Genomic DNA, 16,591 nt, shown 5'->3' with positions numbered 1-16,591 from the left:
TTAAAAAACCGCCGTGCCTTGCTATGTCATTCGCATCTCGTAAAGCAATTCTATCCTTTGAATAGCTGTGATAGCTGACCATGGAGGGGTAAAAACGAATGTATTATCGGCGCAATTACACCACAAAGGGACTGCCTCGTGCTGCTGCTTCCATCCCATTTACGTGCAAGTACATCATCTATCCATCTATAGCGCGGACAGCTGCAGTGGTTCGTACTTGAAAACCACATGGCCCATCCTATGAGCACATTGTCCTGGCCAGCGCCTTTGCATGCTGTGTAACACAATCTGGCTGCCCACAGCTCGGTATAGGCAATTTCATTGTGCCCCTCCTTGCCAGCGCCCCTTGCGCCACCAACCTTTCTGCCCCGCGCCTCCGATTTGGCTTAGTTGTCTATTTCGGGGCCATAGCACGCAAAAGGCCCCTGTCCCACAGTGAAGCCACCTGTAGCTTTCAAGGCCGCGGCCTAGGAGAGGTACTCGGCACTAAGAGACTTGACACCTTGCCCAAAGGCACACGACAAAGCTGCTTCCTCCATCAGCTCTGCAATCTGCTCTTTTGTTGCTCAATTCATCTTTCCAAGCTTAGATTCGGCTTGGTAGACCCTCAAACACAATCCCATCTCTTCTTCGGTCCTCCGCTCAGGTATGTTGGGAACCCCCAAGCCATGCCCGCAGTCATGCCACTGCTATTCCCAACTGTTGTGCCTCTTTCTCCGCCTGGTGGTGACATCAGTTCTGCTCTGTTCTGCCAGTCCAGTCCCTTTGGACGACTCAATTGCAGTCTACATGCAGCTTCGCTTCAATGGCTCCAGGCTCCTATCCTACTCGCAGCAAATTGCTGCTCATTTCCCCATCTCTGCTTGAAACATCTAAACCATGGCAAAACCACACAATCAAGCCACCTCTCTTCGAAGCATTCAGCCTTGGCTAATCAAAACCCCTACTCCAATTAGGTTTCCCCTTGTCTTCACCTTACTGGCCCATCATGTCGAAGACCTTTATCGGCAACGTCAAGAGTGTCTTGAGCGGCGACACCTTGATCCTGACCAGCCCCAACAACCCCACGGCCGAACGCACGTTCTCCCTGGCATATGTTTCGGCCCCTCACCTGAAGCGAGAGGGGGACGAGCCTTTTGCTTTCCAATCGCGCGAATATCTTCGAAATCTCGTTGTTGGCAAGCCTGTCCAATGCACAGTCCTCTACACCATTCCCACGACCGGCCGAGAGTTTGGTACAGCTCAGCTCAAAGATGGAACTCTGCTTCCCGATGAACTTATCAAGGCTGGCTGGCTAAAGGTCCGCGAGGATGCAGGCCGCAAGGAGGAATCTGAAGAGCTTCTCGATAGGCTCGAGACGCTTCGATCCCTTGAATCTGAGGCCAAGTCCAGCTCCAAGGGTCTGTGGTCAGGCGTCAACGGCACCATCGAGGTTCAGAACGACCTGGGCGGCCCTGAATTCCTGACACAGTGGAAAGGCAAGACCGTAGACGGTATTGTCGAGAGAGTGCTGAGCGGTGACCGATTGCTGGTTCGCTTGTTGCTTTCTGATAAGAAGCATGTGCAGCCACTGACTCTCCTTGCCGGTGTTCGAACTCCATCCACCGAGCGCACGCTTCCTTCTTCCGGTGCCACACAGCCTGCCGAGGAGTATGGAAACGAGGCCAAAGCATTCGTCGAGACAAGGTTGCTCCAGCGCCAGGTCAAGGTTGAGATTGTTGGTGCTAGCGCTCAGGGACAGCTCATTGCCAATGTCATTCACCCCCGAGGCAACATTGCCGATTTCCTGCTCCAGGAGGGATTGGCCAGGTGCAATGACTTCCATTCTACCATGCTAGGAGAGAAGATGGCTCCTCTGAGAGCCGCCGAGAAGAAGGCTCAGTCCCAAAAGATTCGCCTACACAAGCATCACGTTGTCAAGGCAGAGACTGGAGACAAGGAGATGACCGTCACCAAGATCATTGGTGCCGATACCATTCTGGTCAAGGCCAAGGGCGACAGCGCAGAGAAGAGGATCAGCTTCAGCAGCATCCGTGGGCCTCGAACCAACGAGCCCTCCGAGAGCCCCTTCAGAGACGAGGCAAAGGAATTCCTGAGATCAAAATTGATTGGAAAGCACGTCAAGGTCAGCGTTGATGGAACCAAGCCCCCATCCGAAGGCTTCGAGGCCAGAGACGTGGCCACAATTACGGAAAAGGGCAAGAACATTGGTCTTGCGCTGGTAGAAGCTGGCTGGGCTTCTGTCATTAGACACAGGAAAGATGATACCGATAGGGCACCCAACTACGACGAGCTTCTTGTGGCTCAAGAGAAGGCCAAGGAGGAGACGAAGGGCATGTGGTCTGGAAAGCCTCAAAAGGCTAAGCAGTACCTGGATCTCTCAGAAAACACTCAGAAAGCCAAGATTATGCTTGCTACACTACAGCGTCAGAAGAGAGTGCCTGCTATTGTTGACTTTTGCAAGGCCGGTTCTCGATTCACCATCCTTATTCCCCGCGAGAACGTCAAGCTTACCTTGGTTCTGGGTGGTATCCGCGCCCCAAGAGCCCCTCGTGCTGATGGACAAGGTGGCGAGCCTTTCGGCAAGGAGGCTCTCGACCTGGCCAACCGACGCTGCAACCAGAGGGACTGCGAGGTGAATATTCATGATATGGACAAGGTCGGTGGATTCATCGGCGAACTGTACATTGGCCGTGAAAACTTTGCCAAGGTCCTTATTGAAGAGGGCTTGGCCTCAGTACACGCCTACTCTGCCGAGAAGTCAGGAAACTCTGTCGAGCTTTTCGCGGCCGAGAAGAAGGCAAAGGAGGCCAGGAATGGTTTGTGGCATGACTATGACCCTTCACAAGAGGAGGAAAATGCCGATGAGGGTGCTGAGGAGAACGGCGCTCCCGAGGCGGAAGTCACGCTGGACAAGAAGCCGGCTGATTACCGAGACGTTATCATTACCAACATTGATGGAAACGGAAGACTCAAGATTCAAGAGATTGGAAAGGGCACAGCAGCTTTGGAATCTCTGATGAGCGAATTCCGAAAGTTCCACATCGATTCCAAGAACAGCAAGCCCCTCGCAGACGCTCCCAAGACTGGAGAATTCGTGTCTGCCAAGTTCTCAGCCGATGGCCAGTGGTACCGTGCGCGAGTCCGAGCCAATGACCGCACAGCCAAGCAGGCAGAGGTTGTGTATGTGGACTACGGCAACAGCGAGAAGATTGCTTGGTCCAGCCTACGGTCCTTGGACCAGACCAAGTTTGGTGTCCAGAAGCTCAAGGCCCAAGCCATCGATGCATCGCTGTCGTTTGTGCAGCTGCCCACCGCCGCGCACTACTTTGAGGATGCTATCGGCTTGATCTATGAGCTGACTGAGGGTAAGCGCCTGGTTGCCAACTTTGATCTTATCGACAGCAAGGAGAACATTAGCTACATCACGCTCTATGACACCAAGGGAGATGGCTCTCTGCCCGGACCCAATGACTCCATCAATAAGGAGATTGTAGTCAGCGGATACGGCATGGTGCCCAAGAAGCTCAAGGCATGGGAGCGTAGCAAGGCTTTTGAGTCGTGCCTGAAGCACCTGCGGGAAGTCGAGGGCCAGGCAAAGCAGGACAGGCAGGGTATGTGGGAGTATGGCGATATCACGGAAGACTAAATGGGCAACGGAAGATATAAAAAAATGTTTGGGGGTAAAAAGGAGGGGAGGTTCTTTCAACTAGGGATTTTCTTTCTTTTTATAGTTTACATAGCATAAAGCGAGAAATTGCATTCCCGACGATACGTCAGTACAAAGAAGATGGTTTATCAAAAAAAAAAGTATCTTGTTATATCAATCCAGGACGACCTTTGGAATTTTCTTCAAGCTAGGAGAATCTGGCTGGAACACATAATTTTGACATTGAGAGGCGAACGAGACAGTGGTGGGTCAAGCTATCGGAAAGAGCCGAGCCAGGTGCACATGATGATGATATCGTCGTTGATCCCTTGACGGGAAGAAACGATATCCTGACGAAGCAATTACAAGCGGACACGGCGGAAAGGGTCCGGGGGACTCAAACTGCATCCTGTTGGTCAGCTGCGTCTCATAACTTATTAAAAGAAAGCGACCCGACCAGGACACGCGCAGCCGGGCGAGGCCGGTTTCCATCTATGTGAGCAATGCAGCACCGCCGAGCATGTCATGCTCATCACATCATGCTGCACCGTCGCCAGCAGCCTTGCAGCCCCCAGCTCCGAGGCGCAACGGGCGGCCCGCGAGGTTCCCGCGTATTCCACGGAGTTCCAGCAAGCGTCTGCCAATTGGCGCCTTGCAAAAAGGTTCCCAAAGTTCCGGCGGTAGGTGGAGCCGCAGAGGAGGCGACCCGTTGAGAGGCCCCCGGTGACCGGTTCAACAACTTTTAGGCCTGCATTACATACCTAGGTACCTAGAAGCGCAAGTATGAATGCCTATAGCCCGGCAAAATAGCGGCCAAGGCCCGCGAACCAACGGCGCATGCCACTGGCCGGCTCGTCTTGACTGGCTGGATCCAGGCCCGGCAGCTGCTGGGAACTTTGGCGGAACTTTGCGTGACTAAGACTGCCTGAGGTAATTGCTAAGGCAAGGCCGCAGGGCCACTATGACTTAATGGCACCCCCACTCCGTGCACCCAAGGGGGGGCGAAACTGGCGCCGGAGCTGGCTGTAGCAACCAGATGCCGGCAGCGAGTACAAGTATCCAATATATCTCGTCGCAGCCAGTCCCTCCAAACTCTCCTTCTCCCAACACCACAATCGCCTCTGTCCCGTCGACTGCATTATCCTTCTAACTTTTTAATCACACCAATTCACATTCAATATGTCCAGCTCTCTTGAACAGCTCAAGGCCTCTGGCACCGTATGTTCCCTCCCCTTCTCTCTACCCCGCCAAAATCAAACCACAATACCTACCCCTCCAAGCGAGGGGCGAAGCAGCTGTTGGGAGCTTCGGCGCCCGGCTCGGGTGTTGCTCTCAAAGTTGTCGACCGGCAATGCTGCTTCGTCCACGTTTGGGGGAGCCGCAATAACTCGCAATGCTATTCCTGAGTAACTGCCTGCAACATGTACTGACAATTGACTTTTTGGCGACAAACAGGTTGTCGTTTCTGACACTGGTAATTATTCCCGCACCATCCGCCCAACCGCGATTTGTTCCAGCTCGACTAACCGTTTCTTTCATAGGTGACTTTGCTGGTTAGTATTGCTCTCGTCGATGAAATACCCGGGCATTGCTTTTGCAAGCTGCTATATGCAGTGCCCTGCCTTCCCCTTCCCCCCCCAAGGAATTGTTCCATCAGAACAAGAAGCTAACAAGAATGCTTTTCAACAGCCATTGGCAAGTACAAGCCTCAGGATGCCACCACCAACCCTTCTCTCATCCTGGCCGCCTCCAAGAAGCCCGAGTACGCCAAGCTGATAGATGCCGCCATCGCCTACGGCAAGAAGGAGGGTGGCGACATTGACAGCCAGGTCGACCACGCTCTCGATCGCCTGCTGGTCGAGTTCGGCCGTGAGATTCTCTCCATCATCCCCGGCAAGGTCTCCACCGAGGTCGACGCTCGATTCTCCTTCGACACCAAGGAGTCTGTCAACAAGGCTCTGCACATCATCCAGGTAAGGCTCGACAAGCAATTCTCTAGATCAGAGCCGGAAAAGAAGACTAACCATTTCTCTCTTCTCTGTGAAATATAGCTCTACAAGGAGCAGGGTATCCCCAAGGAGCGTATCCTGATCAAGATTGCCTCCACCTGGGAGGGCATCAAGGCCGCCGAGATCCTCCAGCGTGACCACGGCATCAACTGCAACCTGACCCTCATGTTCTCCCAGACCCAGGCCATCGCCGCCGCCGAGGCCGGTGCTTTCCTCATCTCTCCCTTCGTCGGCCGCATCCTTGACTGGTTCAAGGCCAGCACCAAGAAGGAGTACAAGAAGGAGGAGGACCCCGGTGTCGCCTCCGTCAAGAACATCTACAACTACTACAAGAAGTTTGGCTACAAGACCATTGTCATGGGAGCTTCTTTCCGAAACACTGGCGAGATCACTGAGCTCGCTGGCTGCGACTACCTGACCATTTCCGTAAGAACTCACAATCAATCCCATTTTCGAACTTGTTTTATACATGACTAACATGCTGCCCTTGTTTAGCCCAACCTGCTCGAGGAGCTCCTCAACTCCAACGAGGCCGTCCCCAAGAAGCTGGACGCTGCCGGCGCCTCTTCTCTGAACCTCGAGAAGAAGTCCTACATCAACGACGAGGCCCTCTTCCGATTCGACTTCAACGAGGACCAGATGGCCGTCGAGAAGCTGCGCGAGGGTATCAGCAAGTTTGCCGCCGATGCCGTCACCCTCAAGGACATCCTCAAGCAGAAGCTGTCTGCGTAAATAAAGCCGCTAGGAGGCAAAATTGGGTTTTTTTGGTTTGATTTTTTGGGCTGTTGATAAGAACGTATGAAAAAGGTCTTTCAAAATGTGAATATGGAGACCCACGATTCCCTTTATGTTTGTTATCTATGCCTTTTGAAAAAGCTCTTGTAGAAATTTAGCAAATGAAAAAAAAAATTGGGAAAACTTGTTGATGCTTGATGAAACGCGTTACAAATGGTATAGCTTGTATCGCACATTGTTTATTATATTGTACAAGAGCTATATACTATCCGTCACTTTGATATTCCCTAAACACAACTCGATGTGGTATCTAAATCTTGCCATCATTCTCATAAATGCAAGTTAGGAAGAAAGAACAAAACGCCGATAATGCTGCCGTTGCTGTTTGCTGAATCCAAGATCCAAATCCAAATCCAAATCCAGATCCAGATCCCCCATCCCTCATCCTTCATCCCCATTCTCGAGTATATGTGAGTCCCAATCTGGCAAGAGATGACAAGTCCATAACCAAAGAAACCTCTTTTTTCTTTAATCCACAACAGCATGTTGGATCCCAATAGCCCTTTAAAACAAGATTAAAGCATTTCTCTTTAATAAAAACTCAGAAAAGGAAACCGAAAAATTCCGCTTCAAGGCTCCTTGCAATGCACCTGAACAATCGTATGCGTAAACCCCTTCTTGGACCCTTCTTTGCCCTCCACCACCATCGCCGTCAGGGCACCTCCCCGAACGCAGCCAGAGTCGAGCCCGATCGAGTACTTGTCCTCGCGGAAGCCCCTCTTGGCGTCGTGGCCGTAGACGACGGTGTGGCGATGGGATTTCTTGAGGCGCTTCTGGAAGTGGTTCCATGCGTTGGACCACTTTTCGCCGTCGCGGCCTTCGATGGGGATGATTGTGTCGCGGTCTGTGTAGGCGTCTTTTTGCTGGATGGATTCGAGAGTTTCGCCTTCTTCCTCTTCTTCGGGGGGCGGTGCTTCTGCTGCTGCTGCTTCTTCCTCGTTGTCGTCGTCGTCGTCGTCGTCGCTGCGACTTGACTTTCTGCCGCCTTTACCGCGCAACTTTTCGCGAGGGTAGATCAAGGTGCGCATGTTCATGACGGCCCACGGGTCCTGCAGCTCGGGCTTGACGCCCGGGACGAGGCCCGCGTGGACGATGAACATGTTGAGCGGCTCGACGGCGAGGATGACGGGCAGCTTGGAGAGCCACTCGACGTGTTCCTTCTTCAGCTTGCGGCCCGTGGCGAGGAACTCGGTCTGGCCGCGGCGGTCTTCTTCATGCGGTGATGCGAGGTCCTTGCTGACGCCGCTGAGGTTCTCGGCCTCTGCGAGGGAGAGCAGGATGCGGTCTTCGTGGTTGCCGCGGACGGCACTGGCGTTGAGGCTCATGAGGCGGGAGATGACGCCAGCTGAGTCGGGGCCCTTGTTGATCATGTCGCCGGCGGCAATGAGGTGGTCCTTGTTGGTGTTGAAGTCGACTTTTTTGAGCAGCGTCTCGAGGGAGGCGTCCATGCCGTGGATGTCGCCCACAATAATAAGGCGCCGCTTATTCTCAAAGGTAGGGACGAGTTCATCGGACAGGTTAGCCATGAGCGTGAGGCCGTCCATGCTGGGACGCCGGAAAGTGCCATAAGTCATGGGCCGATCGGCGTCGGTGATTTCGACGTGGTGGGCAGGCCGCGGCGGCAGGACAGGCAGAGGCTTGTTGTTGCTGTTGTCCTTGGATTCGCGGATAAAGGACATGTTGTAGAGTCGCGTGACGCATAAGAGGGCGCTGGCGATGAAGAAGAAAAGGGCCGCGATGAAGAGGATTCGCCGGCGTTGCTGTGGTTGCGCCATGGCGGGCGGGTGTGGCGATTTTGGCCCGTTCCCGCTGGCTTGTTTTGTGGGTGGTGTTTTTCTACGTCTGTTTGTACTAGAGCTATTTCGGCACGGTAATGGAGGAGAGAAAGTATTCTTCACCGAGGAACTGAAGCCATGAAGGAGTATACAGGTGGAACGGCTGGAGAAAAGGGAGGGTATAGTGAGCGGCAACGAAGGCCGATGAGAGACACGGCCGATGTTGTTGAAGGGAGGAAATGGAGGGGAGCAAAAAAAAAGATGAAAAGAACAAGATAAAAGGGTAAATAGGCAATACTAGCTCGAGGTATTAACAGATATTGACCATCTATTAAAGGGGAAGCTTCCTTCATTTTGGTTTTTTCCACCTTCAGCCTGGTCACGTTAGCGACTTCTATTTTAGTCCAAATATACACGCAAAGTGTAACTACATTACGCGTCGCCTTCTGCAGGGTTTGCCTTGCATCTCTCACAAGCAGAAAAGCAAAATCCCCCATACTAATCTGCCCATCTGCCGCATGTACGTGTGTATGGTACTGTACAGTACAGGATGTTAGCTACAGGACAAATCTGCCGTCTAAGCCGTGTAGGCGCCGCAACGGGGGTGTTTTGGGCAGGTTTGATGACGACAACGGCGGGAATGCCAAGACCCTAAGACCTCTTCTGGGACTTGTCGCTCGAGCTCTTGGGGTTTATCGGCCTGGGCAGCTAGGCGATTAAGGGCGAGTCAGGGCCAGGGGGAGGAGGGGAGCGGGTACGACTATTGAAGTTGAAAGTGCAGGGGACCATGGTGGTGTTGGGGCTGATATGGAGCGCGTGCTGCGATACTGTAGTCTGCTCTGTATAGGGATTTGAGCTGAAGATGGTGAACAATAGGCTACTGAATAAGGTGACTGATTTGATGTCGATATTTACCGATACTGCAGAGTATGTAGGGCTGTAAAGAGCCATGAATCTTGTCTCCCTTTTTTCCCCTTCTCTGCGTGTTGAAATACGCGTGTTTGATGGCTTTGATTAGTGCTGTTCTGAACGGATATCGGCATCTGGGGACGCACGTGGGACGGCGGTTGGCGGGCGCCGATCCGAGCGCAGCATTACGTGGAATTGTCTGGACTGTTGCTGTAATTGCATGCTGGTTTTGAGATGTGATATGGAGGTCCTCGAAGACTATTGTTGTTTGGGGATCGGATATATGAGGAGAGTGAGAAAGAGATGATGTTTGTAGACGATCAAGTTTTCATTGGGTGTCTAGGGACTCTTCCAAGTGTATTAGTATTGCTTGATAAGTCTAAGTTGTTATCCAAATGCTGAGAAAAACTTCCACGAAGATGGTTAATTTAGAAAAGAAAATATAAAAGAGGCTGTGGCATGATATATCATAACTTCGATTAATGGAGGCTTGTTTTCGTGAGTAATCAATTTTCCGAACCCCAGATAACGAAATACACATTTTCATGTCAACGTATAGGTTAGGTCTCTGCCCCTCGCCAGCTCCACTTGCTCATTTCAGACCTCATGAAAGAACTTTAGGCCCACCTCTTGAGATGAAGCAGTAAACTCGGCGATTGTTCGCAACTTGGCAAGCCAAGCTAGTCCAAGTCTGATATGATGGTGACGAGACAAGTTAGAACCATCGACACTTGAAAACAGCAGAGCATCTAAGGAGGTTAAAAGAGAGCACAACCTGATGCAAACCATGGGCTTATTCGGATGGGATTCTGCGAGTTCGAGATGACTACCTGCCTTGTGGCCTTGTATAAAGGCGGAGTAAAAGTGGACAGCCTGCAATCCAAATCTCTTTACGCTGCAGATTGATGCCATACGAATTGGCCGTTTACTATCCTGAAAACTAATTATTTCCTGGAAATATTATGCTCAGGTTGCCAACGTTGCTGTGATGTGAGAAGGACTTTTTCTGCTGCTAATATACATATATCGTACAGGATTCCACCAATGCCCGCCTACCTTATAATACAAGTACAAGTCTATACCCGAACATAGGCTCGTCCGAAGAGCGTGTCTCATCCTCTTCAAATCGAACAAGAGCAGCTACCTCAAATCTATCCATGCGAGAAATCCTTAAATCCATCTTGTAAGCATCGGAGATGAGACTCAAATCATGCAAAGTCTTGTCTTTTCCGCTTCCAAATCAACGCCATAACGCCATGCCATGAACCATAATCGCTTTTTACTTGCTTTTAATCTCCTCCTCAGTTCCTCTCCTTATTTATTTCTTGTCCTGGGAGAGCTGCTGCTGCTGCTCCAATCGGTACTTTTCATTCTCAATCTCCCTCCAGTCCTTTGGAATCGGCTCGTTGCCATCCGTCTCCTTGACGCCGCCGCCAAACGCAGATTTGCCCGCATACAGCTGGTAGCTCTTCCCATCAGACGACTCCACGTTGCGGTATTCCACCGGCACGTGTCCGCGGAAACGCTTGCGCATGTCGACCAGGCCGCGCTTGCATTCGCCATATCCCCTCTTGAGCTGTTGGCACTTGGTTGGGAGTGTCGAGTAGAGGGGATCGCGGAGGCAGTCGGTGGCCTTGTTGCGGTAGACCATGACGCAGTCTGATTCCTGGAGGCATTGAGCGAGGGCGTCTCCTGTTGGGAATTGTTAGCAATTTCCATCTTTTGTGTTCTCCTTCTCTTGGTTTTAAGAGAGAGCATGGATCTCGTCCTGGCTGATTGGGTGAGGGGCAAGCATACGCAATTCCTGACACGACGGCATATTGGGTATATGTGCGAGTGCAAGTGTGTATATACAGTAGTTAATGAGCTGTCGCGGCCTTGTCTCGAGCGTCAAGTTGGTGGTGGCTTCTGGGCTTCTGATGCTGCTTTTCGGAAAAGTCGTTCGATTGAGCTTCTAAAGATTGGCGGTGATTGGTGGGTTGAGGATGGCGCTAGGATCGAGGCTCTGATTTGACCAGTTTCTGACGCCCCACTGCCATGATCGGTGCATTATTAATGAGACGGGACATGCAAGTTTCGTCTGATCTAGCCCTATTCTTTGTAACATAGTTTTACTGTCAATTTACACTCGTTTATAAGTCTAATGGTGATGAGTTCAGCAAGAAACAAAAGAAAATTGTTTAACAACTCGTGCATCTTGTAAGCCATGGCCTGTCCAAGACGTTAGAGTGCCACTCTTCCGCTGTCAATGACGGCCCAAGCGTCTACTAGCAACGAACAACAAACCACATGAGCACCAACAACTTGCCAACTCACACTTTGACGCTACACATGCTGATCATGCAAATCAAGCACGCCAGTCATCGCTTTTCCCCTCTGCGCACAAACTCCATGATTGGCCCATCTCGTCGCTCGCCTGCCCCGGACTTTTTCCAGGGTAAGCCGCCAATTGGGCCACTGGCGCGCCACCATCGAGGGCCCACCTGACCCTTTGGGGAGATTTACATGTGACATCACCGCGATCCCCTTAGACTAAAGACCCTGGAAGCATATCTGCCATGTCTTTTCCAATTTCGCTTCTTCTGCCTTTTCCTTCTTCACAATTTTTCCTTGTGAACACGAGAACGATAATGGAACGGTCTCCATAGCAAGAAACCTCGCTTCTCCCGTCGCAATGCCTCTCCCCTTCATCGGTAGGCTGCACGCGTATGTATATCTTGCCGTGTAATCGGGCTCTTTATACCGCCACTTTTTACTGATTCGCCATGGCCTTTTACAGCACCGAGTACATTTCGATTGTTGTTTCTTTCTTCCTCGTCAGTCTCGAAGCGATCATCCGAGTCTTTACTCTAGCATTGCGTCAGTACGGCCCTGTGAGATGAAAGACAAAGCAACCTGCTGACCCCCTATATACACATCTAGCCTCGTTTCTTGTCAACTTTCTCTATCGAGCCTCGCGGCAACTCTTCAAGATATTCTCTTCGCCGGCGCAGCAGAAAGCGGAAGATAAGAAAAAATGTTCGTTCTTGTGCCGTATATATCGAATAGCCTCCGGATAAGCATTATTCTTAAGCTTACACACTCCTTTCTTTCCAGCCATTTCCACGTCCGTGCGCGATGCGTCCGACTTTGTCGAGCTCTGTCAATTATGGGGATACGAAGCAGAAGAGCACATAGTCCAGACAAAGGATGGCTTTCTGCTCGGCCTGCACCGCCTGCAGTGGCGACGAGGCGAGGAAAATCTCAAAGTCAACTGTGGACCCAAGAGCACCAAGAAGCGAGTCGTCTATATGCACCACGGCCTGCTCATGAATTCCGAGGTCTGGGTCTGTTTGACGGATGAGCAGAGATGCTTGCCGTTTGAGCTTGTGGAAAGGGGATTTGATGTTTGGGTGAGTAGCAGTACATGTTCAAACTGGGCCAAGAACTTTTGCTAACCAGCTCAGTTTGGAAACAACCGCGGCAACAAATACTCCAAGAAGTCCATCTACAGCTCGCCTACGTCGGTCAAATTCTGGGACTTCTCTATTGACGAATTTGCCTTCTACGACATCCCAAACAGCATCGAATACATCCTCGAAACCACCGGACAGGAGAGCCTTTCGTACATTGGCTTCTCGCAGGGCACCGCTCAGGCATTCGCCACCCTGGCCATCCACCCCAAGCTAAATCACCAGGTGAACGTTTTCATTGCCCTTGCGCCCGCCATGGCTCCCGCCGGACTGTCAAATGGCGTCGTCGACTCCCTCGTCAAGGCCTCGCCGTCGGTCCTGTATCTCATGTTTGGCAGACGATCCATTCTCAGCTCCGCCACCATGTGGGAGGCGCTCATATACCCGCCACTGTTCTCCCGCCTCATCGACATGGGCCTGTCATTCCTATTCGGATGGAAGACCAAAAACATCTCTGCGAGCCAGAAGCTTGCTGCATACCCTCACCTCTACTCTTTCACGAGCACAAAGAGTGTTGTCCATTGGTTCCAGATCATCCGCAACAAATGCTTCCAGATGTACGACGACGACGTCTACCAGCCCATGAGCGTCGCTTCCTCGAGCAAGTACTCAAAAGTCGCCAAATACCCCACCCGCAACATCAAAACGCCTGTTGTCCTCGTTTACGGCGGCAGCGATTCCCTAGTTGACATCAAATCCATGTTGAAAGAGCTTCCGCGACAGACCGTTGCGACTGAAATTCCGCACTACGAACACCTCGATTTCCTCTGGGCTCGCGATGTAGACACCCAGGTGTTCCAGCACGTATTCGATGCCCTGAACAGCTTCACCGACGCAGAGCACACCGTAGAAGAGTACGACAGGTATCAAATCGTCCGACACGAAAGCCTCGCTGGATCCGCCTACGTGCCCTCCCACCTGCGCGGGGGCAGCGAGAGCGACGCTTCTATTACTGCGTCTTCGGGAGAAGATGCCAAGAGCCATCAGCACCGCGCGCGGGAACAACGCGTGCAGATTGCGTCTGAAAAAGAAGCGGCAAAGAAGACCGAAGAAATCCAGCAGCCTGTTGAGAAGTTGAAGGGAGTTGGTGTTCGGAGAGGGAGCGGTCCCGTGGCGAATCTTTCAAACGGCGAAATGGCCGATAGCAAGCGAGATGAGTGAGCGCCGATCAGATATACTTTCTTCTTCTTTTCTTTTTCAAGCCATGGCAGCGCTATAATGGCGTCCTTTTATTTATATAATTTTTTTTTCGAAACTGTACGAGTTGATATCCCAGGCGCATTCTGATCGGGAGCTGCATTTGAATGTCTGTTCATAAACGCATCATTTAAAGTATACCTATCCGTAGCAACAATAACATTGATATTCCATTAATTATACATATCATCTTTTATACCAAACGTACCATCAAGATGACACGGTCTGTTAAAAAAAAAGTGCAATCAATTCAACGCTAGCCTTTGCTCAACAGCATCGCTACGAATGTCCCATTATACATGGGAGCCTAATAGCCTGCATAGGTAGCAATACGAATAAAATGATCATTATTCTCAACCGTCTTGTTCCAACTCTTTCTCGTACGCGCCACGCTCCACGGCTCAAATTCTTCTTGGATAATCATCAGATGCCTCGAATATAGGAGGCTAACTAAAAGAAGTAGTAGAAAAGGAAAGGGTATATGACATGGATCAAACCATGTCTGTTCTAAATAGTGCATCGCAATTCGATGCAAATGGACATTTCAATGTCAAGCAAAGATGCAAGCATTCAAACCATGGTTGGTTTCCCATGGGTAAAGGCATTGGATACAACGCTGAGTTATTGCCAACTTAACTTGTGAAATGGATGTGATGGCTGAAGTCTCTTACGCAAAATAGATAAGTGTAAGGAAAGGTTAGAGTTACGAAAAAGGGCACCTAGGGGCGGGAGAAAAGGGGTATGCACGTCAAATCGCAACGCCGCCTAGGGGGAGAATCTTGGTTCTGTCTCCGAGAAATTGGGCTCGGTAGTCAATGATGCCCTGGCTGATAGTCTGGAAGTCTTTGACCTTGCGGGTGCGAAAGTCTGTCAAGAGATTGCGTAGCCCGTTGATATACTGCTGTTTCTCTTGCTCCCCAAACTCCTCGTGCGCGCCGAGCTGGAGTAGGATTTGATCATCTAGTTCATTGTTTTCAGTCAGCGTGCTTCACACAACAGCTCGCGAGAGTAGAAGCGCCTAGCTCCGAGATATACATACCCGGAGCTTGCATATTCTCGAAATGTTGATAATCGCATTCGCTACCCCTTGGACAACTTTGATTGGCTAACTCATCCGGGCATACTTCCTGCTTCACGTCTATTTTATTGCTGTAGGTTAAAGAGCGAAGGCCACCGGATATGGATTGAGAATACTCGGGATGGAAGCGATATGCGTGAAAGTATCGAAGGGGCGACTCATACGGCACAAAGGCGGTCTTCGGGGCATCAGAAGCCGGTGCCACCGGTGCCTCACTTACTGGGTCAACCTGGCCACCTATTAGATATGTTGATCGGCCATCAAAATGCAGGGCAACGTCTACTTCTCTTCCACTTTCAGAAGCTATATCCGGTTGCACGGTAGAGATCTGCTGTGAGGCGATGGCACCTGTCGTGCTATCTTGTAAGCTATCGGCATTTGTGTCGGGCATCGAATCCAAGCCAGCTGGCGCTGGACTGAACGGTGTTGATGCCCGCGACGACTTTTTCGAAGGGCTGGATAGCTCAACATCTGGAGGCTCGTAGCCATCCGATTCTTCTTCAGAAGCATGATTGCTGGAGTCTGCAGCTTCCGACATGACCATATCTCGGGCTTCCTCTACGGATGCTGTAGCAGTGGCGTTGATATCGTCTTGTGTCGACATGGCGTCTTGGATGGTCTCTCTTTCAGCGTCATCAACGTCTTCAATTATCGTATTCGCCTCGACGTTTGGTAGATGAGAAGCGTAATCAACGGCTTCAATGACACCATTAGACTCAACGCCTAATGGATTATGTTCTGCTTGGTTGGCAACGAGCAGACTAGGCTGCTGCTCATCTTGAGACTCTTCTCTTGGGAGTGGCGTATCTTGTCTGCTTCGTTGAGTGGCATTATTGCTCTGAGGAGATATGCTTGCAATATCCATTGAGTCTGTCAGTGGTGACGAAGGACTCAAAACCTTGGATGGAGACGGGGCTTTATTGGAAAGAACCTATTAGTATTCCACAAAAAAAAATGTCCTTATTAGAACCAGGAGATTAGGCTTACCTTGTTGTTCATGCGTCTCTTCGCTATCCGAGTCCGCATTGACATCAATCCTCAGCTTCTCTTCCTCTTCCATCGTCATTTGTATCTCTCGCTGCATATTCTCAACCTGGGCTCGCAAGAGCTTCAACTTCAGCTGCTGTTCCCGACGCCGGGCTTCAACGAGTGGAAGGCGTTCACTAGCTGCAACGGATCGACTGCGGCGTTCGTTTCCACTTTGAGGACTCGCTTCAGATGATCGAGACGGCGCCATCGGAGAGGAATTCGACATTGGGGGCGTTGAGCGAGACAGTTGTTGGACTTCGATGCTAGTCGAGGGTACGTGAACAGCCATGTCCTGGCTCGGAATAATGGCCTCGAAACTGCTGTTAAGTGATTCATTATTAAGCGCAGGAAGGGCTGGTGAATTCAAGCGCGACTGCTTTGCTTTCTTACGAGCCTCGGCCTCGGCGATTCTTTTCTTCATAGCTTCAATCTTCTTGGTCATGTTATCCAAGTTGTCTCTTGTTGCAGAATTGTCGCTGCTGGCACCGGGAGGGGTTGCCATGGGACTCGAGTACTGGTGAGCTGCCGCCGCATTGTCACCAAATGATGGAGCGCTTCGAAACGAAAGAGTAGTTTGCAGTGACGGCGGTACTGCCTCTTTCGTAGCCAGTTGCAATGTTCTCTGCTCAGGAGAGTCAAGATCCATTTCGGCATCATCCTCATCGTCGCTAACATCAATGAGGAACGGGCGAGGCCTT

The 16,591-nt window shown here is 51.1% G+C and overlaps 6 protein-coding genes across 6 annotated transcripts; 3 read left to right on the top strand and 3 right to left on the bottom strand.

Annotated features, from left to right (window-relative positions):
• Positions 1-467: 467 nt before the first annotated feature.
• On the top strand, positions 468-4,259 carry TrAtP1_012448 (uncharacterized protein). Its single transcript, XM_014090171.2, has 2 exons — positions 468-646; positions 957-4,259. Exon 2 carries the CDS (start codon positions 989-991, stop codon positions 3,647-3,649), a length of 2,661 nt encoding a protein of 886 aa, XP_013945646.2. The 5' UTR covers positions 468-646; positions 957-988; the 3' UTR covers positions 3,650-4,259.
• Positions 4,260-4,735: 476 nt separating this feature from the next.
• On the top strand, positions 4,736-6,557 carry TrAtP1_012447 (uncharacterized protein). Its single transcript, XM_014090172.2, has 6 exons — positions 4,736-4,867; positions 5,105-5,123; positions 5,191-5,202; positions 5,339-5,622; positions 5,701-6,084; positions 6,154-6,557. The coding sequence occupies exons 1-6, from the start codon at positions 4,829-4,831 to the stop codon at positions 6,388-6,390; spliced, it is 975 nt and encodes a 324-aa protein (XP_013945647.1). The 5' UTR covers positions 4,736-4,828; the 3' UTR covers positions 6,391-6,557.
• Positions 6,558-6,620: 63 nt separating this feature from the next.
• Positions 6,621-8,570, bottom strand: TrAtP1_012446 (uncharacterized protein). The gene has a single exon (XM_014090173.2). It carries the CDS (start codon positions 8,226-8,228, stop codon positions 7,023-7,025), a length of 1,206 nt encoding a protein of 401 aa, XP_013945648.2. The 5' UTR covers positions 8,229-8,570; the 3' UTR covers positions 6,621-7,022.
• A 1,455-nt stretch (positions 8,571-10,025) lies between these two features.
• Positions 10,026-11,089, bottom strand: TrAtP1_012445 (uncharacterized protein). Its single transcript, XM_014090174.2, has 2 exons — positions 10,935-11,089; positions 10,026-10,829 (listed from the first exon to the last, which is right to left on the bottom strand). The coding sequence occupies exons 1-2, from the start codon at positions 10,954-10,956 to the stop codon at positions 10,456-10,458; spliced, it is 396 nt and encodes a 131-aa protein (XP_013945649.1). The 5' UTR covers positions 10,957-11,089; the 3' UTR covers positions 10,026-10,455.
• A 722-nt stretch (positions 11,090-11,811) lies between these two features.
• Positions 11,812-13,750, top strand: TrAtP1_012444 (uncharacterized protein; the record flags this gene model as incomplete). Its single annotated transcript, XM_014090175.2, has 5 exons — positions 11,812-11,843; positions 11,917-11,996; positions 12,060-12,155; positions 12,234-12,529; positions 12,584-13,750. The coding sequence occupies 5 exons, from the start codon at positions 11,812-11,814 to the stop codon at positions 13,748-13,750; spliced, it is 1,671 nt and encodes a 556-aa protein (XP_013945650.2).
• Positions 13,751-14,534: 784 nt separating this feature from the next.
• Positions 14,535-16,395, bottom strand: TrAtP1_012443 (uncharacterized protein; the record flags this gene model as incomplete). The annotated part of the gene is made up of 4 exons (XM_066115527.1): positions 14,535-14,746; positions 14,826-15,093; positions 15,148-15,779; positions 15,852-16,395. 4 exons carry the CDS (start codon positions 16,393-16,395, stop codon positions 14,535-14,537), a joined length of 1,656 nt encoding a protein of 551 aa, XP_065971626.1.
• Positions 16,396-16,591: the final 196 nt, after the last annotated feature.

The sequence above is a fragment of the Trichoderma atroviride genome, chromosome 7 (assembly GCF_020647795.1).
Source record: "Trichoderma atroviride chromosome 7, complete sequence".
Classification (NCBI taxonomy): Eukaryota; Fungi; Ascomycota; class Sordariomycetes; order Hypocreales; family Hypocreaceae; genus Trichoderma; species Trichoderma atroviride.
The sequence above is the reverse complement of the archived record's forward strand: the minus strand, read 5'-3'. Positions and strand labels throughout refer to the sequence as shown.

Coding starts and splice junctions, on each gene's coding strand:
- TrAtP1_012446 (XM_014090173.2), bottom strand. CDS start 8,228: ATGGCGCAACCACAGCAACGCCGGCGAATCCTCTTCATCGCGGCCCTT.
- TrAtP1_012448 (XM_014090171.2), top strand. CDS start 989: ATGTCGAAGACCTTTATCGGCAACGTCAAGAGTGTCTTGAGCGGCGAC.
- TrAtP1_012447 (XM_014090172.2), top strand. CDS start 4,829: ATGTCCAGCTCTCTTGAACAGCTCAAGGCCTCTGGCACC. Junction 5,623..5,700: donor AGGCTCTGCACATCATCCAG/GTAAGGCTCGAC, acceptor TGTGAAATATAG/CTCTACAAGGAGCAGGGTAT. Junction 6,085..6,153: donor GCGACTACCTGACCATTTCC/GTAAGAACTCAC, acceptor GCCCTTGTTTAG/CCCAACCTGCTCGAGGAGCT.
- TrAtP1_012445 (XM_014090174.2), bottom strand. CDS start 10,956: ATGCCGTCGTGTCAGGAATTGC. Junction 10,830..10,934: donor GCCGTCGTGTCAGGAATTGC/GTATGCTTGCCC, acceptor AATTCCCAACAG/GAGACGCCCTCGCTCAATGC.